Source organism: Hippichthys cyanospilos, chromosome 19 (genome assembly GCF_059441005.1).
Source record: "Hippichthys cyanospilos isolate Australia breed blue-spotted pipefish chromosome 19, RoL_Hcya_1.0, whole genome shotgun sequence".
Lineage (NCBI taxonomy): Eukaryota > Metazoa > Chordata > Actinopteri > Syngnathiformes > Syngnathidae > Hippichthys > Hippichthys cyanospilos.
The window spans coordinates 11,205,879-11,233,211 of record NC_142387.1 but is presented as its reverse complement, the minus strand read 5'-3'; the positions used below and the strand labels follow the sequence as shown (position 1 = coordinate 11,233,211).

The window sequence follows — 27,333 nt, the reverse complement described above, 5'->3', positions numbered from 1 at the left end:
AAAAAGCCCCGCCCCTTTTCTTTCCAGGATTTTACTTTGGGAGACTTGCTCACTTACAAAAAAAAACCTTGATGGTATTTTCCCTGCTTATACATGTCTAAAAGCATTCTATAATACTGCTCTCATATCAATATATTTATTTTTAAAAAAAAAACATCCATTAAGACAGAGAAAAAAAGGTTTTAAATTTTGGACTTTTTCAACAATTTTACTCTGTGTTGTGAACATTTTTTGGACATTTTTTTCCACGGTATTCTCTCAGTATTTTCGCCAAGGGATGACACACCACTCCTGGTAGCGTGTTTTTTTTCCCCAGGTTTTTGCTAATTGAGCATCTAAAAGTGTTAAAAAATTAATTACTGAAGTAATTCGTTTTTTTGATTACTAGCAGCCATTTGCAGACACTGTTCTGGTCTAACTTTGGGGAAAAAAGTAGCTGAATGTCTGAACTCTTTGAAAAAAAAAAGTAAAAATAATTATATGGGATTGAATGAGTTATACAGATGTGCGTTTTTGGCACTTGGATAAAAATCTACATTGCACCACCCACAAGGACATTTTTTTCTGTATTACTTTATTTACAATCATGGCGTTTACCTCGTGTGAGGTTGAGTATTGATGAGCAGCAAATGAGAGAACGTTGCAAAAGTACTATGCACATGTCCAGTAAGTGCTGGCTGTTTTTATTGAGAGTGTGAAATATCTCAATGGTAACCGTCTATCCAAGCCACTTTCTCCCTTTTTAATAACGCCTAAAGACGTGTTGGTCATACATGGTTGAAATGCAGCGCCCTCTTGTGGACGTGATCAATGCAAGCTCATCGTGACGTTTTTGTTTTTTCTTCTGATGCGAACGCAACAAAAGTCTGTGGATTTCTTTTGTTCCTTCAGGCGGAAGGAGGACTTCACTCCTCCGTGGCGTCCTTCTTACTGGTCTCCTGTCCTTCAAAGATGGGATACTTGCTCTCCACTTGCGCCCAGGTTAGAGTACCGTTGGCCAAATCCCGAATGATTACGGGCAGCTCGCTCACCTGAGAAATATGATTCTAATTGGTTTAAAAAACAAAAACAAAAAAAACTCTTCAGGGTGGTCTTTACCTCGGCCCGGATCTGCCTCATAGAATCTCGGTCCCTCAAAGTGGCGGTGTGCGGCGTCTTGTTGACAGTGTCGAAATCGATGGTGATGCCAAATGCCACGCCGATTTCGTCCGTCCGGGCGTAGCGTCTTCCGATGGACCCCGCCGAGTCGTCGACTTTGTGGGAGACGCCGTTTCTGGTCATGGCTTCGGCTGGCGGGGGGAGGACAAGTCGTGAGTAACGGAATTTCTTTATTTTTGGCAAGCTTTACTTCTTATGATGCAAAGAAACTCCGCCCTTTTGCCCCGAAATATATTAAAACATTTATTTAAAATAATACGTACAGAGCTCTTTAACGAAGGGCACAAATTCCTGGTTTTGACTCAGGGGCAGAACAGAGCACTTGTATGGCGCCACAGTTGCCGGGAAGCTGAAGAACTGGTTAGGGGACAATCGGCTTCAGTTAAAAAGCAGGCAGAAAACGTATGGCGCAACCCAGGATCGATATCGGTCGTATTTACCGTCCTCTGCTCGTCGCCCTCTCTGACGTGGAAGGTGTGCTCAAAAATGGTGTACATGATCCTGCCGATCCCGAACGACGGCTCGATGACGTTGGGGACCACTTCCTCCACTGCGGAAAACCAAAGGCTTTTAGCGCGCTCGCCGTCTGGGTCGCTTGAGGTCGGTTCTCACCGTGTAGCGTCTTCTGGAATCGCTTGACGGCCACCATCTCTTTGGTCAAATTGAACGTCTTTCCTTCCACCTCGATGGTGAACTCTCTGCGGGGTCCGAAGATTGAAAACTGATTTTTTTTTTTTCCCCTCGCGCGTTTTGAAACTCACCCGTTGTCGTTCAGGAGTCGTTCCTTTTCGGAGATGAAGCATTCGTCGCACGTGGCCAGGTACTCCATGGCGATCTTGGCATCTTTTTTGTAAGCTTTCCCGATGACTCCTTTGTTGGGCTCGAACTGGACCACGTTGACGACTTTGTGCGGCCGGCGTTAAGGAGCGCGTCCGAAAATTTCGCCCGACGGGGGCAACGGCGTTTTGGAAGGATATGGGTTCTTTAAGGGGCTTCTCGGCCACCAGCGGCACCTTGGTGGCTTGGGCGTGGCATTTCAGATCGAAGCAGGAGCGGTCGGCGCAACCCACGATCTCAATCCAACCCTACGGGGGACAAACGGCGTGATAAACGTGCGCGGAAATGTAGGGGAGATCACACGATTTATCACGAGGAATCGGACGAGATCTTAGAAGGATGCGCAGCATGACAGTGGGTGAGGAGCCCAGTCAATGCTTCAAATGAAATCTAACTACACCAAGATAAGATCAATTGCTAAGGTATTAAAAAATGACATTTTTCGTAAGGCGCCCGTTGTCAGCATTAAGCTAGGCTTCTCGCATAAATTAACGGCTAGATAGCAGCGGTTGAGTGCCTCAGGGAGCATTATTGTTCGCAATCGTTTAGCTAAGCTAGCTTAGCTGCAGCTGAGCTTTAGCAAAAGTGACTCCCTCATGTTTGTTTACATTCGCATGCCATCTTGCTAATTTTCTTGCTGCCTGCTCAATAAAAATAAAGCTTTGAAAACTAGACATTTTATACTGCTACTATTACATATATACTAAATTTACACAATTACAAAATCTCCTCTCGGGGACTCAGATTTGTGAGAAGTCTCGCGGGATTTGTGTCTAGTCCCATCTCTACTTATCAGGGTCATACATAGGAGGTTTTGGTTTCGGCGTCCCAGCAGTCACAGGCGTAGTGGGCCATCTCGTTGTCCATGTGCTGGCGGAAGCGAAGCTTATCTTTGGCTATTCCCACTTTTGTGAGATAGAGGTAGATCCTACCGATGAAATATCCCAGGACGGAGTTATTGATCACCCCCTACAAAAAAAAAAAAAAAAAAGTGTCATTTCCTGTTTCATGTCTCACTCCTATGAATGGGTGGTACCTGCTCCACAGCATCTCCCAATCTCATAATGTGTGCTGATTGGCCGCTGGTCTGAGCCTTGGAGGAGTACAAGAGGATTTCCAGGTCGGCCACGTTTGAGAACTTGGGGTGGACTTTCTCGCTGGGGTCCACAAAGTGCTCAATCTCAGCCATGGTGAACTCTCTGTTGATCAAAGGTAAGTTTTTGCCATTCAGTTAAAAAAAATAGATTATGAAAAAAGGAATTCCTTTGGCGATCTTCGCCAATGCAAATAGTTTTTTTCTTTACTTAACATTTACACACAACTCTAAAAACATAACATTAACGCGTTTATATTTTACCAAGTTGTAGACTAAGTCAAAAAAATAAATGACGAGATACAATTTCAATTTATTAAAAATAATAATAAAGTTCCAGTACCTATAGACCACAATTGCAGAGCCCCTCACCTGACACGGATGAGTCCGGAGCGAGGCGAGATTTCATTCCTGAAGGAGTTTCCAATCTGAGCAGCAGCGAATGGGAGTTTTCCCTGGTTAAACTCCAACAGTCGCTTGAAGTTGAGGAAGATTCCCTGAGCGGTTTCAGGCCTCAGATAGCTAAGAATCAATACATCCATTAACGACATTACCACAGCCCTTTGTTGACGTTCTCTTATTTTTCATACCCTGGCATGTTCCCTCCTGGTCCAATAGAAGTCTGGAACATAAGGTTGAAGGAAATAGGAGATGTGAGGTCATTTCCGGTGGTGGGGGACTTGACGTTGTACTTGACGAAGAGGTCGCTCAGCTCTTGCTGGGTGTAGTTGTCCATCTGTAGAACATATTGTTAATCATCACATCCAAAACGGATCCCTTTAGTAAGGTTCCGGCCGGACCTGCGTGATGACCTCTTCCATTTCGGCCTTTTTCTCCACAGTACATTTCTTGTCAGCCATCATCTTCTGGAGATGCGCTACAGAATGAAAACCATCATAGAATTAAGTTCTGCCAATAGGAACATTGTAATTTCCAATGAAAACCGCCAGGGCCCCAACGTTGATCCTTGAGGAACGCCATTTGACTTTTTTTTTTTTTAAATCAGGGTAAAAGAGGGCCTCAAAATAGCTTCACATGTAAATAAATAAAGTATCTGGGATTTATCAGCCAAAACTCTTGTAAGATATGTAAAAATGTGTTTTAGGGATAGAATTAATGAATAACTTAATTGTAAAGCAATTATTTTAAATAATATATTAAAAAGAGGAATAATTGAAAGTTAATTTTTTGGATAACTTATATTTATCTAAAATTTATTTCAAATAGTAAAAATAAAAAAAAATCTCAGAACGTATTAGCATGGGATTGTGCAGTATTTGTTCAATTAAATAGGTAATTATCATGCCATTATTTATTCAAATATTAGGGTAATTGAGGGTTTAAAAATAGCTTTACTTATAAGACTTATGCAAGATATGTAAAACTGTGACTTTGGATTGAATGAGTTAAAAACAAAAAGCTTTGCTAAACCTCAAGACCCCTGTTCTGCTAACCTTTAAGTAGATGGTCTGCCCTGAAGCACTCGCCATTCTTGACATCTTTCACCATGTAGTCAGCAAACTTGTCTACATGTCCTGATGTCCTGTTGACACAAACAAAAACAAAAAAATTACTCCTCCATGACATTTTGCTTGGTCACTTTGAAAAAAATGTATCTGCAACCGGGCTATGGAAATCTGCGATGATAGCAGTCCCCATGCAAAACATTGCAGAGTCAATGTGCGCCTGTCAAAAATAACCCACAGTCCAGCACTTAGGAGCTGACTCTAGGAACCACCAGGCGGCTAAAATCACAAAGAGAACGGCGCGCCTTTGTGCTCACTTGAGGACGGGCTCGGGGGTGAGCATGGTGCAATCGATCTCCAGGATCTGCTCCTCCTGGATGAAGTGTTGCCTCCACGCTTGAAGGATGTTGTTCTTCAAGGCGCATCCCACCGGACCAAAGTCGTACAAACCGCTCACACCTGAGAATTACCGCCATATTTGTTGACGCTCATTTACCCCAGAAATAAAAACCGAGCGGGTTTTGTCTCACCGCCGTAGATGGCGAAGGCCTGGTCGTAGAAGAAACGCCTCTTCAAGGTGTCCTCCATCTTGGTTCTGTCGACAATGTCGTCTTTGGGTTGCAACGCCAGCTCCTGTCATCATAAATTTGGGCAATTAATCTTCTGATTTTGCAGCGTCAGTTCAATTGTCATACCTTGGCCTCCAAATTCCGCTTTCTTGCTTTGAGTTCAGCCACGGCTTTGGTAACGTCCACATCTGGAGCGCCATCCTGCTTCATTTGGCGCACCAGATCTCCCTGAAAACAGGGGGCATCTGTTAACCGTTTGATGAAATCTGCAAGATAGCTGCTTTCGATTGGCATAAATTATGATTTACTTGACATCTTCTTTGGATTTATGCATACAATTGATTGCAACCCTGCGTTAGTTTCATACGGCCACATGGGTTTTTTTCAAAGTAAATCATGCACTGCCATTACTTTATTATTTATAAACAACCTAAACTGTGACTACAAACATGAATCAAAAAGCCAATGCGTGCATGTTTTGATGCTGCAAAAATGGCTATCCTGCAAATAAAGAAATCAAGCAACAAATCCAAGTTAGTACTACTTCAAGGGCAATCTATTTGGAAACATTTGTATTAACTTCCTTTTTTTAGGACCACACCCAGTTTAAAAAACCTCAGCAGAGACCGCGACTGAAACGTGGCAAAAGGGCGCAGACATGACTGCTAGCTAGTGTTAGCATCAAGCTAGTTGGCAAAGTCTCATTCATTGAGTGGCCTGAGCTGTATCATTTAAAGCTAAACATGGCGTCGCTTTAAAAATGAAAATTTGTAGACATGATCGTACGCGTTACCTGTTCCTTGACTGCTAGCCGCAAAGGGGCGAGGATTTGCTCTATGTCGCCGTCCATAACTGTTCGTCCTTCTTCCAGCCGCTGCTGCTGCCACAGGCTCCTCTTCTTGTTCTTCTTGGAAAAGCGGACCGACGTGGAAAAGGGCCGCTTCCTGAGCCGATCGAACCGAACAAAGCGAGGCTGCAGCACCGAGCAGAGGGAGGGAATGTCAGGGGTGGTCCTCAGCAGTGCCGATGCAGCAGCACCACGGAGAAGAACAAGCATGGACAGCCAGTAATGCGAGAAGACACGAATGATGAAATCGCTACAATGTCAAGTAAACGTCGTGTACGTGCATCGTCCGCACTTTCGTCTCAATACAAAAAAAAAAAAAAGCGCAGGGAGGTTCAAGCCACGCAGATTCGTCACAAACTCAAATTGTTCAAATGAAATGAAAAGTAGACAAAACAGTTAATTCGTCTTATTTTCTTTTATTCGGCTATACCTCGTTTTGTAAATCTATGATTTATTCTTGGGGCAGTGTTTTGGGTGGTTTTTTTTTCCAAAATTGTCCACTAGATGTCAGTACCTTTGCGTATAAAGCCTGACCCTGTTTTTCTCACAAACGGGGCTATTATAGGTAAAAAAAAAAATCATCAGAAAAAAAGGAACGAATTATTGGCACTTTCTTTCTCTATGTACAAGGAACAACAAAAGCTAAAAAACAAAACAAAACAATAATCAAATACTTATATTACATAACCAACAAATGAATCAAATCTTTCAGTTTGAAAATTTTCTCTTCTTTAACTTTTGCGTTAAAAGTCTGCTGGAGAGGTTTTGTTCCGAACTACACCCACATTCATAAAACATTCAAGGATTCTTCGAGCACACCGCATGTACTTGAAGTCAATGAACCTAATCATCAGCGTCTTATCAAAGCCAATAAAACAAACGGATTTATTTGAATAATTCATCATCGGAGACATACATTCGCGGCTCCAGGCGGATCTTTTTTCTTAACTCTGGAAAATAAAATACAATAGGTCTTCATACTCCTGTCATATTTAAAAACGACCCAGACGCACCACTGGCACCGTGTTGTACGTTAATGTTGGATGGCAGCACCAGCGGCCTCCATTAAACTCTCAGGTGGGGTCGGTCAGGGCCATTAAAGTGACAGACAGGAAGGGTGAACAAGGACGATGTACCTGCTGGCAAAATACCAGCGAAGCACTTTGGAGTTATTCTCCTTCCCAAATGAACCGATGCGAATAATTTTGGTTGACCAACGTGGAGGTCTGTTTGTCAAATTTTGGGGGTACGATCCATCCCGGGGAACAGGTTTTGCTTTTGCTGTGGGAAGTGTAATTGCACATCCGCTGCACCAGGGGGTGCAGCGTAACTCTCATTCTCAAAGTCAATGTGGGAGTTACAAACAATACATTTCTGTCAACATTTTTTTCTACATCACATTCATGACTGAATGTCATGTTTGTGATGTGGAAAAAAAATCACCCTTTTCTTCATATTGAAATGGCTAATAAGATATCGGTGCTCCTGTGTTAATGTACCAGATCAATTTATGTTTATTGTCTATTTATTTTTTATTTTTTTTCACCATCAAGCAATTCAAATGGTCAAAATGTTTCTAGTTTAAATAAAAATTGTTTTTTCCCCTAAAAGGTATTTATTCAGGTACTTTGATGTACTTCGTTTTTTTCAGTTTCAGACTAACTTCTAACCTGTAAAAACACTGCAACATTAATATTAGTTGAAAGTAGATTTATATTACTTTTTCTTTTGATTATGTTAAACAGTACACAGTTTATTTATTTTTACGATATATGTAGTTACTGATCATAATTATTGTTACCACAGCAAGTGAGTTGGGGGAGTGAAATATTTTCTGTTTCCTGTGGGAGCTGTCCAAAAAAAATAATTGAGAAGCACTTATCTGGAAGACACTGAAGAAGTCTAAATGTTATTTTTGAAATGTTTTAAATTGTTGTGGATAACAGAAGCTTTTTTTTTATTTTTATTTGTTGTTTAATGAATAATTCAAGTTTTTCTTCTTTTTGTGCTGTTTTAGGAATTATTTATTGGGGAATGAATATGAAGGGCCCTCTAGCCACAGGTTTCTCACCCCTGTCATAGTGGGTGGGCGTTTCCTGGGAGGCGTGTCTTAACACAGTGGCGGGAGTAAGTATAGCGCCCCTTAGCGGTGGACACAGACTGCGTGGAAGGAGCTCAGGACGTCTCGTAAGGGGCTTCTCTGTTTTTTTGCCCCACAGATGAAGCCTCCCCCATTAAGTCTGGCCATGTTTCCCAAACACTCGTGAACGTGTCACGATGCAGCTGCCGGAGGAGCGCAAAGCCTCCTGGGAAGTGTAGTCGACCCGCTTAAACAGTCATGTTCGCCCAGGAATAACACGGTGCAGCCCCCCCGAAGGCGCACCACATCTCGCTTTTTCCATGGACAACACGTCCATCATAACACAGGTTGCAAATCCCAAAGAGGAGGAGAACATTTGCGCCAGCCAAGAAAAAGGTAAGACGTGCATTTTTTTGCCTGTATTTTAATGACACGCTTCCATGTTTTTTTCCCCTCCTCATCGTGTGTAAAATATTGCACGGTGCAGTGGACACCGAATACTGCAATAACAAACGCTTTGCTCCCACACCTCCGTTGTTGACATATAACCTCATTCTACATTTATTATTAAATCAACATACGATTTATCTGAACGATTCCTGCCATGTTTTCTTGTGCGATTGCACATAGCAGCTTCCTTTGCAACAGGGGGCGGGTACTTTCTGCCCTTGTTTATGTCGTTTACTGACAAAACAATGCTGGATTTCACTCCACAATTGACCAAAATAAAACAAATTGAAACGCGATACAGCTTAAAGACCAACGTATTTATACCCGTGTGCCTATTCTTGTTATGTGTTTTTCTATCCTGTAAATTTTAGTGGAACGTTTTGGGGGGGCTATTCATGGCACATCAGTAAATAAAACAGTGCGTTTGTGACATTAAATTCAAACTCTTGCATGGATCCATACATTTTTTTTAAAGCACGTGTCCTCATGGTTTTTATCTTGCTTTATGGTCATGTTTTTTTTTAAGTATGATGAATCACAGAGCTGTATTTCTCATTAACAACACAAAAAGTGCTAAATACACGAGGAATGTCACTATTTAATATTTTTAGATTGATTCTTCTATTGTTTGTTTTCGTAAATCTTTAGATGATATTTAATTTTGCTTTGCAAGTGTACTATGTTCCCTCATTTATTATGGGGTTACTTTCCCAAAAATACCCGCTGTAATTGAACTTTTTTTTTTCTTTTCTTCCCATTTTCAAGTTTGTGTATTTTGTTCACATAAATAGCGAGGTAAATAGTTATGGTCAGGAATGAAAACCCATGTAGTAGAGGTTGATTTTTTTTTTTTTAATGCGTAAAATTGCTCATTTTTGACAGGTCTGAATAGGGCTGCACGATTATGTCCAAACTAATAATCACGATTATTTGGAGCAATATTGAAATCACGATTATTAATCATGATTATTCATCATGGTTGGTCAAACATGTCTATTTATTGCCCTTCTTTTAAACAAGTAGTATATAAACAAGGCTTCCAGGCTTGACACTTGTAAAAAATAATAATAAACTAAAAAAAGGAAAGTAAATAATAATTCATGGCAACAATTTGGCACACAGGGCCACACAGCTAACTTACTTGCTTAGTGCAAACCAATGAATAAAAAATGAAGCCTATACTTAGAACCAAGCACATTATTTACTTTTATGCAAATTTGAACCAATTCACTGTCAAAAAGTAGTTTTCGGTCATTTCAAACCAAATGTATTTTGGGTGTCAATCGACAGCTAAAACTGTATATATTTGGAATCAGGTGAGAAACTGTTTGCCATTTCACACTGGTAAATAATATATTAGGGTGAGAAAAGCAGAGGCTTTTGTCATACAAACGTGGGAAACATTGCCTCCTGGTGGTGGAATGATAAAGTTTTTGATTTGACTTGTATTTTCGGCTTTCTAAATATTAATATCACCAAGGATCACATCAATTAATCGTGGCAGCCAATATCGTCATCAAAATTAGATTAATTGTGCGGCCAGTTTGACTTAAAAGGAAGAAATATTGCAACAAAATAACTACGTACACCACCCGAAATAGAAAAAAATATGATTATCAGTGAAAATCTGCATTAGTGAAACTGAAATCAGCAAACATTGATGTAGCAAGGCAACACTGTATTGCATTTGTATCCCCCCTACCCCACTTACTTTATTCATAATCAAGTAACGCCAGTTATGACAATCACAAAATGCACCCGGTATTTCATGAACTTTGTCGCTAATCTGCGCACGAGCCATTTCCTCGCCTTTGCCTTTTCCCATCCTTGATATGTTAGCTTATGTGTTGTGTGTAACGTTTGCTCCCCGGCCTGTGATATATCACATAGTCAATATTTTTCCCCCCGAAAGACAAGCCGAAGAGCTTGCGGTGCGGGTCTTGCGCATGCAAGCCTCATGTCACGAGTGGGAGAAAAGGTCACCCTACAGCAGTCACCCTCCACTGAGCTCCACGTGAATCATTTCTCATGACTCATCCGATACTCACTTGGCATCATTAAATAGACTTACACAATTTCAATGTCTGCATCAACATGACCTTTATTCCCCACCCTGGCATTGTTTGGATTCGTGCAGGAAGTGTTTAAGCCAAGTGGGGGCATAGGAAGAACCTTTTGAATTCTGCTGCTGGCCCAAGATAAAGTCACGATTATATCATTTCCGATGAAAAATGCATGCTAATGAGAAACTACCGGGCATATTATTCAGAATGTGATGTACAGTAGAAGTCACAGGATGTGGAAATTACCCTGCTTCAATATCAGGACCGAGGATGAAAATAAAAGATGCAAATTTAAAATCACAACTATAAATAATAAAGCAAAAATGCTATTTCAACTCCGCAATGTAAATGCTACTCAAAGGAATAGAATAAAATGCATTGTGATTATACTCAGGCATACAAAGAAATTAATAGCGCTGCTCTGATTGCTGCATATTCATAATATAAACAAAAAATAAACATACAAATAAACAATAGTTTCACAGGAGCGGACTTAAAACCGAAATCCTAGAAATTGGATAAGCCTGTAATAACCTCAAAGACAAGGAAACATAAAAATAACAGTTGTACTTTCAATGAAGAAAATAGATTTTGATTAAAAAAAAAAGTATAAAATCAATAAAAAATAGTACTTACTTTTTGAGTACCCACTGATACCGATAATAATTACCGATACCATTTCTTCTTTTGATACACAAAATCTCAAAACACAAAATGACAGATCCTTAAAAAAAAAAAAAAAAAAACAGCCTTTTGCTGTGTTTTCCTTAAAATTTTACAAAATTATTGGCAGTTTTGGCAAATTTGTAGTTTTTTGTTCAGAGTGGCAGATACTAGTATTGACTTCCATGGCAAGAACCGATCCCAATACTTGAGATTGAATCAGTTAAAAGTCTCCACCTTTCCGATTCAATTGTCATATTTTTGTGATCTACAGAAAATAAGACAAAAATAAATCATTTTTTGAAAGTCAACACACACCTGCCACCATTATGCCTCGGTTTAACCACAACTAAAATTTAAGATGTTCTAGTAGACTTTTCCTGACATTTTTAGGCTTTCTAGCTTTTGTGCTAACGTGTTATTCATCTTGATGTCTTTTTTTTTCTCAAACGTGACAAAATCTTGACATTTCCACCGGGGTGTGTAGACTTTTTATATCGCCTCATAACTTCAAGCAGACGCTTCATTCTCTCCCCAACTTTTTTGGTTTGGCGTTGTGCTCGGGGTGATGCAACGGCGTGTAACAAGCGGCTTCAAAAGGCGTCTTGTCGTCGAGAGGCTTTGGCTTCCACATCTCCACACGCAGAGGGAGAGCTTTGAGTGGATGAGCCAATTACTCCAATCAGATTAGCCTTTTAGCCCCTCAAACCTGTCGGCTGACATGGTGATGACAGACCATAATATTTCGCTCACCGTTGTAGCAAGCACAAAGTCAAAATAAAATGCCAAATTTCAGTCGTTTATTTTGAACACGCTTTATGATGCGGAATTACTTTCAGTCCACAACTGAGTAAATTATCTTTTTTTTTCAAACTAGCCACTCTCGGCGAGTTAACAGCTTTGCAAATCTTGATTTTAGTCTGGTTTATGATGTGGATGAAGCTTTATGACTTGGAATTACGTTCAGTTCATATATGTGTACATTGTTTTAACTAGCACCATTTTGCCTAGCTGTTAGCTAGGCTCTTTCAACTTTATGAAGTGGATAACACTTTAAAAAAAATCTATAGATGTGAACGAAAAGTAATTTGACTTTCATGTCACACCTGTGTAAATTTTTTAAAGAACAAACTTTTGGCGAGCTAACTTATCTTGTTATTTTCTCAGTCAGCTTTATGATGTGGATGATTCTTTATGAAGCGGAGTTACTCTTAGTTCTGAACTGAGTGGATTCTTCAAAGTAGCAGTCAGTCAGTTTTATGATGTGGATGATTCTTTATGAACCGGAGTTACTTAGTTCTGAACTGAGTGGCTTCTTCAAAGTAGCATCTTTTGTCTATCGAACAGTTTCAAATATCTTGGTATTTTCATAGTCAGTTTTTACGATGTGGATGATGCATTTTGATATGGACTGACTTTCAGATCAGAGCTGTGTTCGTTCTTCACAGTAGCAACTTTTGTCTCGCTAACAGCTTTGCAGATCTTCACATTTTCTTAGTCAGGTTTTAGTTTGTGGAAGATGCTTTTTTTAATAATTATGTTCAATTCATAACTGTGTCAATTCTTCATAGTATCATCTTTGGCCAAGCATAACAGCTTTGCACATCATGGTATTTTTTTCACCTTGTATGATCTGGATGATGCGTTATGACCTGAAATTATTTTCACTTCACAGCTTTGTAGATTCTTCACAGTAACACCTTTTGCTTTTACCACCTTAACATATTTTGGTATTTATTTTATATATTTTTTTAATATTTTTTTTCAGTTAGCTTTATGATGTGGATGATGATATATGACATAGAACGACTTTCATTTCACATCTGTGCCTTATCAAAAGTAAATTTCTTGAATTTCTTAACCTCTGAATGTGTTGGAGCCCATGTGAATTTGATAATGTTTCTAACTTATGACTGGTAGTGTGTACTAACTACATAGATAGATGATGCGAAAATGTGATTAATAAGATTATTTTTGGGTCCTATTGATCTTTAAAACCTGCATAATCTTTGCACCTTTTTGTTACAGTTTTCCATTTCAGGCGAGCATAGCACCTCATTGATTTGGAACGATTCGGAATGACCTGTGATGAAAAGGTCATGGTTAAAAAAAAAAAAGATAGGCGCTATTGATTTTTAAAGCTTATCCGACCGAGTCGCGTGTCACCCCCCCCATGCATTTTTTTACGTGCGGGTGATCCCTAAAAACGCCACGTGTAAATATTGAGGCGTCGCTCTTGTCGAGGCGAAGAAAAAGAATGGCCCAATGTTAGCAAGGTTGCTATTTAGTATGGACGGCGGCTCGGTGTCAATCCCGAGCTTCCCCCACCGACGTCAATATCCCCATGCAGCACTCCGCCTGACAGCAAGCGGAATAGCGGCGCCCCTTATTCCAGATTTATGAGTCTATTCCAGAGGAGAAGATTATCTGCACCTCAGCGGCGAGCTTGTTAAAAAAAAAAAAAGATTGTTGATTGTGAAGAAGCTGACATGAGCTTGTTAAGATTTTTTTTTTAATGTTTTTTTACATGAAATGGATTCCGCAACGGGATGTTTTCAGCTGCAAGGAGGAATGTTGTAGAGGCCGGCTTGTTTGCTCTTGTAAGTAACCACATTGCCCTTAAAAGTCTCACTTTGTGGCTTTCCACTTTTGGCCTCTCATGTCTGGGATTATTCATGAGGCGCAGGGCTTAGTCAATAAATAAATCAATCAAAGCTTGGGCTAGCCCTTGATGCCCCTTTCTCGATTAATCGTTGCAGTTGTACAAACAATAAAAAAAAAATCAAAATTCGACGCTTTCCACATTAAAGTTTTCATTTTAGCCAAACAATTTTACGCAATAATTTTAGGTTTTCCGGCTTGATTTCCGGCTATTGTCGATTTAGTTTTGAGTTCCACTTAAAAGAGTTTTTGGAACACAACCGATTTTTTTTCTTCCGTTTGAAATATTTATGTCCTTTTGCTTCAAAGAAAATCCCGCCTCAATGAGGAGAAGCGTGCGTGTTTTCCTGGAAGTTCTTCAGCGGGAAAAAAAAAAAAAGGACTTGGAAGGTAGTTTGCTTGATCTTTTTTTATGTATTTACGCTTTGGAGTGTGTTTGATGCTTTCGGCTCACATATGCGAATCGATTTAAAATATGAGTAAAAACAAAAGGAGCCTCAACTCAAGTTTGTCAAGTTTGTTTGTGCAGCAGATGTAACAAAACACTCCATGTAAAACAAGATAATAATTGAAATAATAATGACGCGTAAATAATAAATCTATCGTTAAACGTTCCTGCTGGTGTCAAAATAGGCGGAAAACAGGAGAGTGGTTGTCAGCTCCGTGGGTGGGGAGAAACTTCACAGGCGGGTTGCGTAACTGCAGCGGCGCAGTCTCATCGCGCTCATTATTTATTTCCTGAGCTCTGTGTTTTTAATCCCCCCCCCCCCCCCCACACACACACACACACACACACACACCCCTGTCATCTCCTTCAAATCGGGAGGCAGCTGTCATCGTAAGGCTGCAACACAAAACACACAGCCGCCGGAATTATATGAACTGTGCAGTGACACTCTTCTTTCTCTATGTCTTTATGTAATTAGCATACTGCCCCCAGGTGGCTAATATATGTACATCACATGGAGTTGCACAGTGGCTGTTGAATTGAAGCGAAAACAGCTTTTATGTTTACAATATCATGAAGTATTTTATTGTACTAACGCGACAAAGAAGCTTGAACGGATTCATGTCACTGCCATTCATTTCAATAGGGAAGGATGATTTGAGATATAAATGCTTGAGTGTGTATGTGTGGTATTTTTTATTTATTTATTTTTTTGTGCTGCACAGATGCTCCTTGGTGTAAATACTGCTCACGAAGCCAATCTGGTTACGCAATTAGCGTTGGTGTGATCTTAGGTGTTACAAATCAGCTTGAGCGCGAATTTAGGAGATACGTTCAAAAAGTGAAGTCCTAGTTTGAGAGAGGCGATTTTCTATCACCTCATTGCTTTCATAAGTTTTCTCATTTTAACTATATTATGGTTTGACTGTTTTGAGACGTGCCCTTATGCACACATCTTTTTTTCTATTAACTCAATCAATCAATCCCAAAGACATATTTTTACGTTGTTTAAGCCGAGACATCCAGCTAGTATTTATTATATATTTTTTCAAGGAGTGTCTTAAAGGGGCACGTGCTAATCAATCAACTAATTAATGACTTTAGTCATTTAATTGTGCCTAAAGTAATTGTTTACATCAGTACTTTTATCTGAAGTCGTTATTAGTTGTTTTAAAGTAGGAGAGTAGTACTAAATACCTAAATAGATGATTACCGTAGTACTTTGTTACCCAAAGTCATCGATTAGCTACGAGGGGCCCTTATTTTAGCAAAACGTTGGAAAATAATTTCAAATCTATTGAATGACTGCAATCCAAAAAAAACACAAAAAGAACGTAAAAACACGTCTTCGGTTGGAGCGTGGGTGTTACAACTCAGCTTGAGCGCAAATTTAGGAGGAAATCCATTCAAAAAGTACTCATATGAGAGAGGCATTTATGTTTTCATTTGTCTGATTTGTTTTTATTTGAACTATATCACGATTGGGAACGTTTTGAGACGTGCCCTTATGCACATAACATTTTACTGTTAGTGCTTATTCATAGTAACACATTTTTTCCATCACTTTTATTATCTATCATTTTCACCACCCACTTTTTAAAACGGGGGTGTCCAAACTGCAGCCCGGGGGCCATTTGCGGCCCCCATCCATTTTTCCGCGACCTGTGAGATAGAATCAACATAAATGATGCTTCATGAAGCTTCATTTTCATATCGCCATAAAGTGATATGATTTTTTTTTTTTTTTTTAATGTATGTGGCCTTCACATAAATGCCCTCAAATAAAAAAACATGTCTGGGGCTGATCAAAAGTTCTACACTAAAGGAGTAAAATGATCATCTGTGAAACGGCGCCCATCGCCTGAGGCCATGCAGCATATCGCCACTTCTGTTGATGCGCATCAAATATAGCGCCGGAATCCCCGCGGCTCGGCTGGTATTTTGTTTTGGCGTTTGTTAAGCACACGGCGTACACAGTCGCGCCTTTTCTAAACGACCCCGTTTTTCCATTTGAATTATTAAAGCGGCCGTTCTAGCCATTACCTCCGCGCAGCCTCCAGGTGCTGACCTCTTTACCTGCATGGCCGCTCAACCGGCCCACTGGCCAGCCCGGAAATGTATTTGCTCGGAAATACAGGAAATATGAATTCTAAGGGGGGGGGGGGGGGAACCCAACAATTTTTAAGTTAAATCATTTCAAAATTACGATAGAGAACTAAAAGGAGCCATTTACTTGTTTACATTTAACTTTTTATGACTTGTTGATGAGCCTGGGAGCTCCTGAAACATTTTTTTGATTAATTATGGAAAATTTCTTGATTAATTGGTCAAAAAATGTAATGGCTTGGAAGCACTAGGGTATATATGCATGCATATGTGTATAAAAAATTGTATTAATAATGATAAATACAAAAATTATATGCTGTATTTCATGCTTCTAAACAGTAAATTTGGTAGAAATTAGCATGAAAAATGAACTGACATCACCTCTTGGATTTTCGTGATTTTATCGCCTCCCTGTAAAGTTTGCGCATGCTGTTTATGATAAAAAAAAAAAAAAAACCTGCTAAATAATTCGCAGTGGACTTTCATTTTTTTATTGAACCCTTGTGCAGTATTTTAATCATTTTTGGGACATTTTCTTCCACATCATTCTCGCAATATTTCAGCCAAGGAATGGCTCACTACTGGTTGTGTGACAAAAATATATAAGTGAATAAAATGGAAAAAAAATTAACATAATAATAAATATATAATAATCATGATATTGCCAGTAATCTGTAAATAAGATCATTAATATTAAAATAAATAAAGATACATTCTAAAACTAAACCATAGCATGTTAGCAGCTTCTGGGTGAAATTTCAGCTCCCTACGAACAAAAACAAAGGGTTAAAAGCTAACTTCAAGATCATTAGCAACTTTATTTTTAATATAAAAATGGGTTTTGATTGAAGTATTGTTTATAATTCATATTTCACAATATACTTCATGTGTCACCATCGAGCATACCCCAATGCTTCCTCCGTGAATTATTTTGCCGCCACAATACAGTTGGTCGAAAACGAGAGAGGGAAAATTCGATGCGGTCTATAATTAACTGGATTGAACGCGCCAAACATAAACTAGCGGCGTCTCGTGCTTTTTAAAGCGACTGCGAACGAGGCCAGACGGGATCAAATTCTCCCCTCCCTCCCTGAAGCCCGCCGTCATTCCGGGCTCGGGGTCACGGGGGCGATTATCTCTTCCTGTTAGGAATGCTGAGAATTTCCTGCTTTTTTTGTTGTTGTTGTTTTGGGGGCGGGGGTGCCCGTAGCCGCTTCGCTCCCGTCACGTGACGCCGAGACCGAGCCGCTATTGGCCGCTGTGGATGTTAGATAACAGGGCCCTTGAAGGGGAGCGTGTGTTGCTCTGGATCAAATGTGTTCGCAGAAAGAGGGCGGGGCTTGTGTAGGCGGTCTCGCCACAGGAACTCTCGCCTCTCGCACATCTTGGAACGCTCCTTCGCCCGCCTTTCCGGGCGGGAAACGTCCAAGTTGTAAAAAAAAAAAAATGGGGCAGTGGAGGGGAAAGCCTGAGTCAAATGTCCTGAGCATGTTAATCCACGCCCCTAAAATGTGAACTGGCCAATCACAGCACAACTTTTTTACATTTATGGTGTGGGGCTGACATATTTTGGAACTTTTTTTTTTTTTTTAAATCAAAACAGAACACCAAAAAAAATTCACACGGGCGACATAAACAACCTGGCCATAAACGATGTAATAATTAAAGTACGAAAAAAAGATACTATTTTAGTAAAAAGAAAGGAAAAGTTGATGATTTTTGCTTATTAAATGAGATCTATACATTCATAATAATATTTATGAAAGACAAGTGGGAAGGAACTACGTTGAGGTAAATTGCAGCGCTTCATAAGCACAAAAGAAGTGCTTTGGTGCTTTCTTGTGGCATATTGAATTGAAGTGAATTGAGGATCTCTCTTCAGATAAAAGTAGTCATTTGACACCATCTTCTGCCATCTTGGAGCCAAGGAACCATGTTGAAGTAAATTCATTTAGTCCAAAGTAGAGGTTTGGTGCCATTTTGTGCCAAGAAACCATGCCGCAGTGACTTGCATTGACTTTATTGACATTCGCTGCCTGGATGTTATTTTTCACCCCCCCCCCCCCCCTTTTTTTTTTCTGTTGCAGTTTCCCAGTCGAACAGCAGCCTGAAGAAGCAGCGCAGCCGCGGCATTTTCAGCCCCTTCTTCTGCTGCTTTCGCAACTACAATGAGTACCGCGTGGAGCCGCCGCCCGCCAACAACAAGACGCACGCCCTGCCGCCGCCGCTGCCCCCTCCCGAGGAGAACGGCGCCCCCCCCAAGGTGAGCGGCCGTCCACATGCATGGAGCGTCTTGATTTGTGTTTTTTTTTTTTTTTTTGTAAGTCTTCCCACCGCAAATGTTTCCAGCTGCTCCAAACTCGCTGAACTCAAAAGTTGTTTACCCGCCGCACTTTCAGTTTGTCGTCGACGCCACACACACAAAAAAAAAAAAACGTTCGGGATGTTCGCCTTTCTGGTGAAATGTCGGGATGAAGCGAAAATGGCGTACAACAGGTGAACTTTATTTGAAACTATCACACTAATCATCGTTATGGATTTTTCTTTATAGTTTGTTTTTATTCAGTTGCTAGGTGTTATCCCGTTCAAGCGTTTCAATTTAATTTGTTTATTAGAGCTGCAATCAATAACAGTTTGTCATATTCCTCATGAATAATTTTTGTGAACAGATTCAAACGTTCAAATATTAGATTGAATATGGATTTTTTTTTTTTTGTCAGTTTTTCATCAATATCGAAATCCTAATTCGTTTTCTGTATGGCCAATTAAAAACAATGCCATGTTTTTGAATAAACACATTTTTTAAATCTGATTCATTAATTATTTGTCGAGGTAATTGATTATTGATTAATTATTAAAATCATATATTATTATAACAATATATTTTTGGTCTTTTAAAATATATTTTGTTTGTTAGATTTTTTTGTTCTTTTTTATTTCGATTTTTTTATGAAAAAACCCAAAGTATTTGCTTTTAAAGTAAAATAACGCCATGTTTTTTTGTTGAATAAAGGATGGGAATAAAACACATTTTTTAAATCTGATTCATTAATTATTTGTCGAGGTAATTGATGAATCAACCAATTATTAAAACAATATATTATTACAATAATATATTTTTGGTCTTTTACAATATATTATTGTTAGATTTTTTTGGTACTTTTTTTTATTTGGACTTTTTTATGTGTCCTTTTTGAGTGCACGAAGAAAAAAAAAAACAAAGTATTTGCTTTTAAAATAAAATAAACTACAATTCCTAAACAAGTTTGACCTTCCTTCCGTTGTACATATCATCCACTAATACTGTAAAAAAAAAAAAAAAAAAAAAAAGACGAAAATTGTCCTTTTAATAAACTTTTTTAAGTCATGTTTTTACCTCCAGCTCAAATAGATGTTTGACTTACAAAGCTGTCAATGGCAGTGAATGACTTCAATTATTTAGCTTAGTGACGTCTATAACCGTCATTGGCAGTGAATGAGTTTCTAACACGAAAGCTAGCGTTGTATTTTATAAAACCTTTTGAGAGACATCGTCGTCCCTCTTCGTGTTTGCACCCAACGTGTATTACGTCCATGTAAGGAATGCCTCGACCCCCTCCCCACAAAAAAAAAGCCCCTCCTGCTTGTTTATCGAAGTCCCGTCCATTTGTATTTTTTTTTTGTTTTTAAAGTGACATGCACGCCGCTCCCTTTCCCTCTCTGTGCATTTGGTGATTACAATATTGATGTTCTTGCAGTGATTTTTTTTGTTTTTTTTGTTTCCTCCCTCCCTCTTTTGTGTTTACCTCCCCCAGGTGCAGGCTGACCACATCCCCAGTGTATGTACTATTAATCTTATTTGTGTTCTCCCAATTTTGATTCTCCTTTCCATGCATTCGTCCCAATTATTCAATCCCAAAGACGTGTTTTTACGTTTTGTTTTGTTTTTTTAAAGCGTTTCAGACATTCAATCTCAGGTTGATTTTTTTTCTTTCCCCCAATTACACGGGTAATTAAGTACGAAAGTAATTGAATAGGAATTAAAGTACTTAAGTTAATTTAGGTAATAATGAACTGAAGTATTTGATTACTATTATCGACATTGTTTTGAAAGTCGCTAAATGTCCTTAAAAGGTAAAGAAAAAAAAACTGAGACTGAATAGGCTTTGTGGAAGAAAACCGATAGAATAAAATGAGCCTTTGTAATTGCTTTTACTTTGAAAAACGATTAATCAAACGCGAGTAATCAATGAAATAAAGGATATCCGCTACTGAGCACACTGGGACACACTATAGCACAATTTGGTAAGAAATCACTTCTTGTTCCAATTAGTTTGCTCTTAATTTGAAAACAAAACCATTAAAAATCCCTGAATTCGGTTTGTTAATAACAGACAGCTATTATTATATCACTTTTGAACCGAAACAAAATTTGTAATCAGAAAACAATATTTAAATATACACGAGAGACCCAGCTTGTTTCTGTCCACCGTTATGTCCATTTTGTCCCTGCAAAGTGAATTTCTTCTCACCCACACATGTGAGGCATCATCGGAAAGGCCAGAATGTCCTCTACCGAGGACAACAGGACTTAGTTATGTTGCTCCAAAGAGTGAAAACATAAAGACTAAAAACTAATGTTCATTACCGTGGACACAAATGACTGTGAGTAACAAAAAAACAAAACAAAACATGTATCCATAAATAGCGAATTTCCAACATTGCACCGATTTCCTTTCATAAAGCTTTGGCTTTCAGTCGAGTTCTTCTATGATAATAAATATTGATTTTCCTTTGAGCCCGACTGCTGTCGGACTTCATCAACAAATGGATCTTCTTCCTAGACGTGATTAAATGAGCTCTGTCTCCGACGCTGCAATCAATTGCCACTACGCCGCATTAAAAAGACTGCTGTCTTTTATTATTAGTGTGCAAAATGCAGCTTTAGTCACTCGTCTTCAACCCTCGTGTCAATCACATTTAGAGTATATCAATACATATGTATACTACTTCAAACAAATTCAAAGTACAATTGTAAGAAGGAGCATTTCCTTCATACTTAAAGATAAAAATACTTGACAGGTTCATATATGGCACAATGCGCGTGTGCTAGCTTGCGCGCGCGCTAGCGTGCCCCCTGCAGCGCTACCATCTGTGCCGTCACGCTTGTCTGTCAGTCTGCGGCCCGCTTGGCAGCTAACAAGAGTGCTCCTCCTTTCTCTCTTTTTTTTTTTCTTTTTTTCTGCACGGTCCCCGAAGGCAACACGGTCAGAGTCAACATAAGGTCACTTGAAGTAGCCACTTTGGAAAGTAGAGTCACAACAAGCACCACGAGCTGTGGCGCCTTCGAGACAGGCATATTGGAAAGACATTTTTTACAGCGTTCTGACAATATTTGATCAAAAAGCATAGCTTCATTTTGATCTTGGTTTTTAGTTGTATTCTTATTTATTGTGACGCACTGTTAATAACAATAATAATAATAGGATTCAAATTAAGATTCTTTCATCATCAATTTAATTGTTGATTTTTTTTTTTATTACTGTAATGGATGAAATAGGTTAATTTATAAAAAAAAAAAAAATCATGCCTAGTAGAAAGTGCACTAATTCGAAATGATAAAGATTCACTTCCTGGTTTTAGCTTCTGTTTTTTTTTTTTTAATATGAACCATGGAGTATGTATATGAATACTTATTTAAATCATATTTCATGTGCAATTGATATTTATTAAAAAAAAGTTGTTTGAGAGGAACAGCAATAAAGTCCCTAAAATAATTAAGAAAATAATCTACATATTTATTTATTTTACCTTACGTTGGTTATACTTTATCAATTAATTAAGCTGCGGTCCAAAAAAAAAAAAAAAAAAAGATAAGCTCCCACTCATTTGTATGTGCTTTGTCAGTGTGTGCCAGTCGTTTGCTCTGATTGAACCGCGTGAATCGTTCAAGTGTGTGTTTATGCGCGCGTGCGTTTGCGCGTTGCCTCGGCAGCCTCCAGCCAAGTTCCTCCTGCCCGAAGTCAGTATAGCGGACTACGGCAGGAACTGCGTGGTGATCGACCTGGACGAGACGCTCGTGCACAGCTCCTTCAAGGTATGGCCGCTGCTTTTTCTTGGCACATTTATTAACATTTTTTTTTGGGGGGGGGCAATAATGTCGATGGATACAACAACTTGAAATAAAGGCCAGTTATCGATGAGGTATTGCTACGTGGTATCGGTACTCGCCTTTTTTTTTTCCATTTTCAAAATACATTATGGGTTGTATTGCTTTTTTTATCTTTGTCGGTACACCAGTTGAAATTGCCTTTCAAATTCAGTTAAGTTTAAACAGGTGGTATCGATACCAAATGCAGATACTACTAGGACTTTTGAAAGACAAAATTGTCCCTATCCGTTTCAATGTAGCATTTTCTGTCAAATTTAATGAAATTAATGACAATTTTCTGTTTTTCAAATTTGTAATTTATAGTTTGTGCCCTGAAAAAAAAAGTTCCGTTGTGAATACCCCTACCATAACTCATTCGATGCCGGGGACATATATTCACGTTTTTTAAAGAGTCCGGACATTAAATGCCAGATACTTAAGTATTACATTGATGCTGACTGCAAGTACATTAAAGACTCTTAAAAAATTGTAAAAATACTTCATTGGCATTGAATGAGTATATATATATATATATATATATATATCAATATATTTATATTTTTTTGTATGCAAAATGCATTATAAGATATATTGCTTTTCTTGTGATTGTTCTCTAGTGTACAAGTTCATTTAGTGTTATTTTATTAATCGTTTGAAACAGCTCAAGATTGATATCAAGTAGCGATACTACAGATACCAAGTACTGATACTACTCTTGCTTCTGATACACAAAATGTTCCCTGTCTACTCCAATGTAGCATTTTTATTGATAGAATTAATGCAATGCTTGGTCTATCTAAAAGATTTCTTGATTTAGATGTATTTTTTATTATTATATAATACCTTGTTTGTGTACTGGTTTTAGTGGTTACTAGTTTTCAAGCTGCATTTTGTTTTAGAGTTCGTTTTAATTTTGTTTTGACTTGTGTTTTTCAAATTCTGCTAGTTTTAGTCATAAGAACATGTTTATTAGCTTGTTTATTAGTTGTTTTTTTTTTAATTGCTCCCATTTGTCACAGTTTGGTGAATCTCATCTTAAAAAAAAGTCGCAATAGGTATTGTGTAATTATGCCAAGGCTGTTAAGTAAGTGTTGTACCTAAATGGAACTGACGAGGAAAAAAAAAAGCGGAACAACCTCTGGACAAGAGGAACATGATTTCGCTCTCATTTCTTCTCAAATAAGTCAGAACGCCGAAAAATGAGTCATTGGAATTTGCTTGATGTTGACGTTCTTTCCGGCGGAGTGCGGCGGCTCCACCCATTAGTCACAGTCACATGCACCGGGCCGCACGCCAACACGCATGGCGGCATCCCGTTTGGCTGCCAAACTAACAAAACAACTGCAGCTTCTGATTTACGCGGCGAATAAATGCTCGCTACACGCAAGTTCCTGTTGATGGGCGGCTGCTTTGAAGGCATGCTAATTGGAATGCTAGACAAAAGCCACATGTGCTTGGGACGCCGCACACAAATAGGCATCTTACGTAACGTGCGTGCAGACACTTACGCTATACTGACTCTTATGTATGCTTAGCAGCTGCGCTGGAAGTGCTTCAAATATTATTGGAATCGTAACTCTCAATGATCATACTTTTATACAGTGTGTATATATCTGTGTGTGTATGTGTGTGTGTGTGTGTGCATATATATATATATATATATATATATATATATATATATATATACACACACATATGTATGTATGTTTGTATGTATCTATACACACATATATATAATATATATATATATATATATATATATATATATATATATATATATATATATATATATATATATAAAATGTGTGTATAGATACATACATACATATGTGTGTGTGTGTGTACTGTATATATTATGTATTTAATATATAAATATATACATGTCTATTATTCCCTTAGCTACAGTGCCCCCTGCCGTTTGCGTGCAGTAATATAAATGAGGAAATGAGGGACATGGCAGTAATCCATTCCAAGGTCAAACTGGGCCCATCATATGACCTTTTAGGGGGATTTTGTTTTCATCCTGGTCATGGTAAACCGTAAAGTGGAAATCTATCATTGTTATTTTTTTTTTAATTTCGTATATACTTTGTTTTTGTTCTATTCCATACTGAAAATGATATATTAATGCTCCCATACTAACACACTGATACTTCTTCTCTAGATCACACATGTATTGTTTTTTCTATTTCTTATTATTTTTTGAATGCTTGAACCCCAATTTGTCGGATTTCTTTTCTATTTCTTTGATTTATTTTTGTGATCGCTCAGCTGAACGATTCCTTTCTCGCGTTCCCCGCAGCCCATTACCAATGCAGACTTCATCGTTCCGGTGGAGATCGATGGAACTGTTCATCAGGTGCGCCCAATTAAATGTTTTTATTTGAATGAATTGCCTTCACCAACGTTAACGGCCATGTTTAGGGAGCGGCCGTTGACCAATAGCTGCCACCCGGTTCAAGTAATCCAGGATAGGCTTTCTGCGTCAAACTCGGCCTCTTCTCGATTACTTGCACTTGGGAGCAGCCGCTTTTCCTCGGAACCCAACGGCCCGAAATCTCGCATTTTAGGAGCGCTGTTTATTTTCCGATTGATGGCGTGAAGTGACGTTGTGTTTCAGGTGTACGTGCTGAAGAGGCCTCACGTGGACGAGTTCCTGCAGAGGATGGGGGAGCTCTTCGAATGTGTGCTCTTCACCGCTAGCTTAGCCAAGGTCCTTCAAAGAAAACCTCACCAAAAATCAACATTTCACATGGACCCGTATCGATTAATAGTAGTCAAAGATGACCCGCGTTTGGAGCCGGTACCACTACTTAGTAAAAGAGAAAACGTTGGCGCCAAAATTAACTCGTTCACTGCCAAAGACGTATTTTTACGCTTTTTCTACAAGTCCAGACATCCACTTATCAATCAACTAGTTGATTACTTTAATAATGGATTACTTTTACAGAAAGTAGTCGATTGCTTTTATACGTAAAACAATTGTTACTTTAGTCCTTCAATCCTTAAATATTTGATTACTTTAGTAGTCGATTATCCAAATCGAAATATTGGCGCCGCTAATCGACCCGGCCGCTAATCAGTTCATCCCAAGTAAAATTCCGGTTAATTTTATTCCTCTCACTTTACACAAGCCAAAAACCACAGCGGTCCATTTTGAAATCCAGACAGAAAGTATTGGAATGCGTCCATATTGTAACAAAGGGCTTGAAAACGCCGTTTGGGTTTTTTCAGTACGCGGACCCCGTGGCAGACCTGCTGGACCGCTGGGGGGTGTTCCGCGCCCGTCTCTTCAGGGAATCCTGTGTGTTCCACAGAGGAAACTACGTCAAAGACCTCAGCCGGCTGGGCCGCGAGCTCGCCAAGGTCATCATCGTCGACAACTCGCCTGCCTCCTACATCTTCCACCCCGAGAACGCCGTGAGTTGTTTATGAGCGCAACTGTAGTATATATATATATATATATATATATATATATATATATATATATATATATATATATACACAATAAAATTCCATTAACCCATTAATATATATATATATATATATATATATATATATATATATATATATATATATATATATATATATATATATATATATAGTTATACTGTATTTTCTTTTAAGTATTTGGCAAATGAAAAGCATTAAAATCATGGCTACTAAACATTTTTTAAAATATCTTTAGGATTGCATGAATTTCAAAACTTTTTATCGGAAACGCCTACAACCTTAACTATATCAAATATGAGTATCAGTAAGATTACCGCAATGTCCCTTTTTATTTTTGGGGGGGGGGTGTCTCTCAGGTGCCGGTGCAGTCATGGTTCGACGACATGGCCGACACGGAGCTTCTGGAGCTGCTCCCGATTTTTGAGGGCCTCAGCAAGGAGGATGACGTTTACAGCCTCTTACAGAACCTGAGGGACAGGTAGCGGGGCGCCCACCCCCAATTAAAAAAAAAAAAAAAGACTGGATGTACATACTCCCATGTTTCTAAGCAGAAGAAGAAGACACACTTAAAAAAAGTACTTTTTCTATCAAAGTCATATTTTAGTTACCAGGAAAAAAAAAAAATCTCTTCCAGAGTGGGTGATGTTTTTTTTTTCCTTTTTTCTCCACATTCAGGATGTTAATTTATTTTCAGAATGAAGTGCCTTCATTACTGTGCTGGTTTCCTCATGTCGGGTAGGGGGCGCAATTTGTTACTCCAACGCCCCCCCCCCCCCCCCCCCCCCCCCTCCAAAAATAACCGCATAAGCTAAGCGCTAATCTGAATTATTGCCACACTATTTAACAAGAAAACGTGATTTATTTTTTGTTGTTGTCGGCTTGACGGACGCCTTCCCGTTTCGAGTGATTTTTGTTTCTCAGATAATGAACGTCAGCATCCACTGATTCCATGTTGAGAAAACATATATTGATTAGCCTAGATGATAAGGAATTCTATTTATTGGGGAGTTCAGCGGGTGCGTATTAAAATAATGGGGAAAAAAACGGTACTGTACAAGATGATTAAAGCTGCAAGTTTGCACACTCGTTTCTGTCTTTGTGTGTGGCTCATTTACATGTGTGGGTTAGAAAAATGGAAAAAGGCCCGCTATGTATTTTTGTGTTAAACGATCTGCAGGCCGGCCGGCCGGATCAAAATGGATGTCAAGTGGTTAATGTGCAACCCGGAGGAGCTTAGGCTCCTCATGTGATATGCGGGGTGAACTTTTAGCTTTGGCTCCGCTGAGCCCATTGTTTTTTTTTCTTCGTT

The 27,333-nt window shown here is 38.9% G+C and overlaps 2 protein-coding genes and 1 non-coding gene across 4 annotated transcripts; 1 reads left to right on the top strand and 2 right to left on the bottom strand.

Annotated features, from left to right (window-relative positions):
• Nucleotides 1-649: 649 nt before the first annotated feature.
• Nucleotides 650-6,233, bottom strand: LOC148407893 (glycine--tRNA ligase-like). The gene is made up of 17 exons (XM_088401761.1): nucleotides 5,917-6,233; nucleotides 5,250-5,351; nucleotides 5,085-5,187; nucleotides 4,872-5,013; nucleotides 4,543-4,631; nucleotides 3,889-3,965; nucleotides 3,679-3,824; nucleotides 3,461-3,610; nucleotides 3,032-3,194; nucleotides 2,800-2,964; nucleotides 2,137-2,243; nucleotides 1,920-2,066; nucleotides 1,771-1,856; nucleotides 1,599-1,708; nucleotides 1,422-1,515; nucleotides 1,099-1,289; nucleotides 650-1,031 (listed from the first exon to the last, which is right to left on the bottom strand). Exons 1-17 carry the CDS (start codon nucleotides 6,178-6,180, stop codon nucleotides 906-908), a joined length of 2,262 nt encoding a protein of 753 aa, XP_088257887.1. The 5' UTR covers nucleotides 6,181-6,233; the 3' UTR covers nucleotides 650-905.
• Nucleotides 4,697-4,831, bottom strand: LOC148407894 (small nucleolar RNA SNORA84). The gene has a single exon (XR_015863729.1). It is a non-coding gene; the product is annotated as a small nucleolar RNA SNORA84 (small nucleolar RNA).
• On the top strand, nucleotides 5,977-27,110 carry ctdspla (CTD (carboxy-terminal domain, RNA polymerase II, polypeptide A) small phosphatase-like a). 2 transcript variants are annotated; one of them, XM_088401762.1, is made up of 10 exons: nucleotides 5,977-6,243; nucleotides 7,988-8,097; nucleotides 8,190-8,446; nucleotides 18,529-18,704; nucleotides 20,236-20,259; nucleotides 22,416-22,517; nucleotides 24,874-24,930; nucleotides 25,192-25,284; nucleotides 25,806-25,991; nucleotides 26,381-27,110. In XM_088401762.1, exons 3-10 carry the CDS (start codon nucleotides 8,371-8,373, stop codon nucleotides 26,504-26,506), a joined length of 840 nt encoding a protein of 279 aa, XP_088257888.1. In that variant the 5' UTR covers nucleotides 5,977-6,243; nucleotides 7,988-8,097; nucleotides 8,190-8,370; the 3' UTR covers nucleotides 26,507-27,110. The 2 variants fall into 2 exon arrangements, with proteins under 2 accessions (XP_088257888.1, XP_088257889.1); XM_088401763.1 differs by lacking the exons at nucleotides 5,977-6,243; nucleotides 7,988-8,097; nucleotides 20,236-20,259 and having other exon boundaries at nucleotides 8,129-8,446.
• Nucleotides 27,111-27,333: the final 223 nt, after the last annotated feature.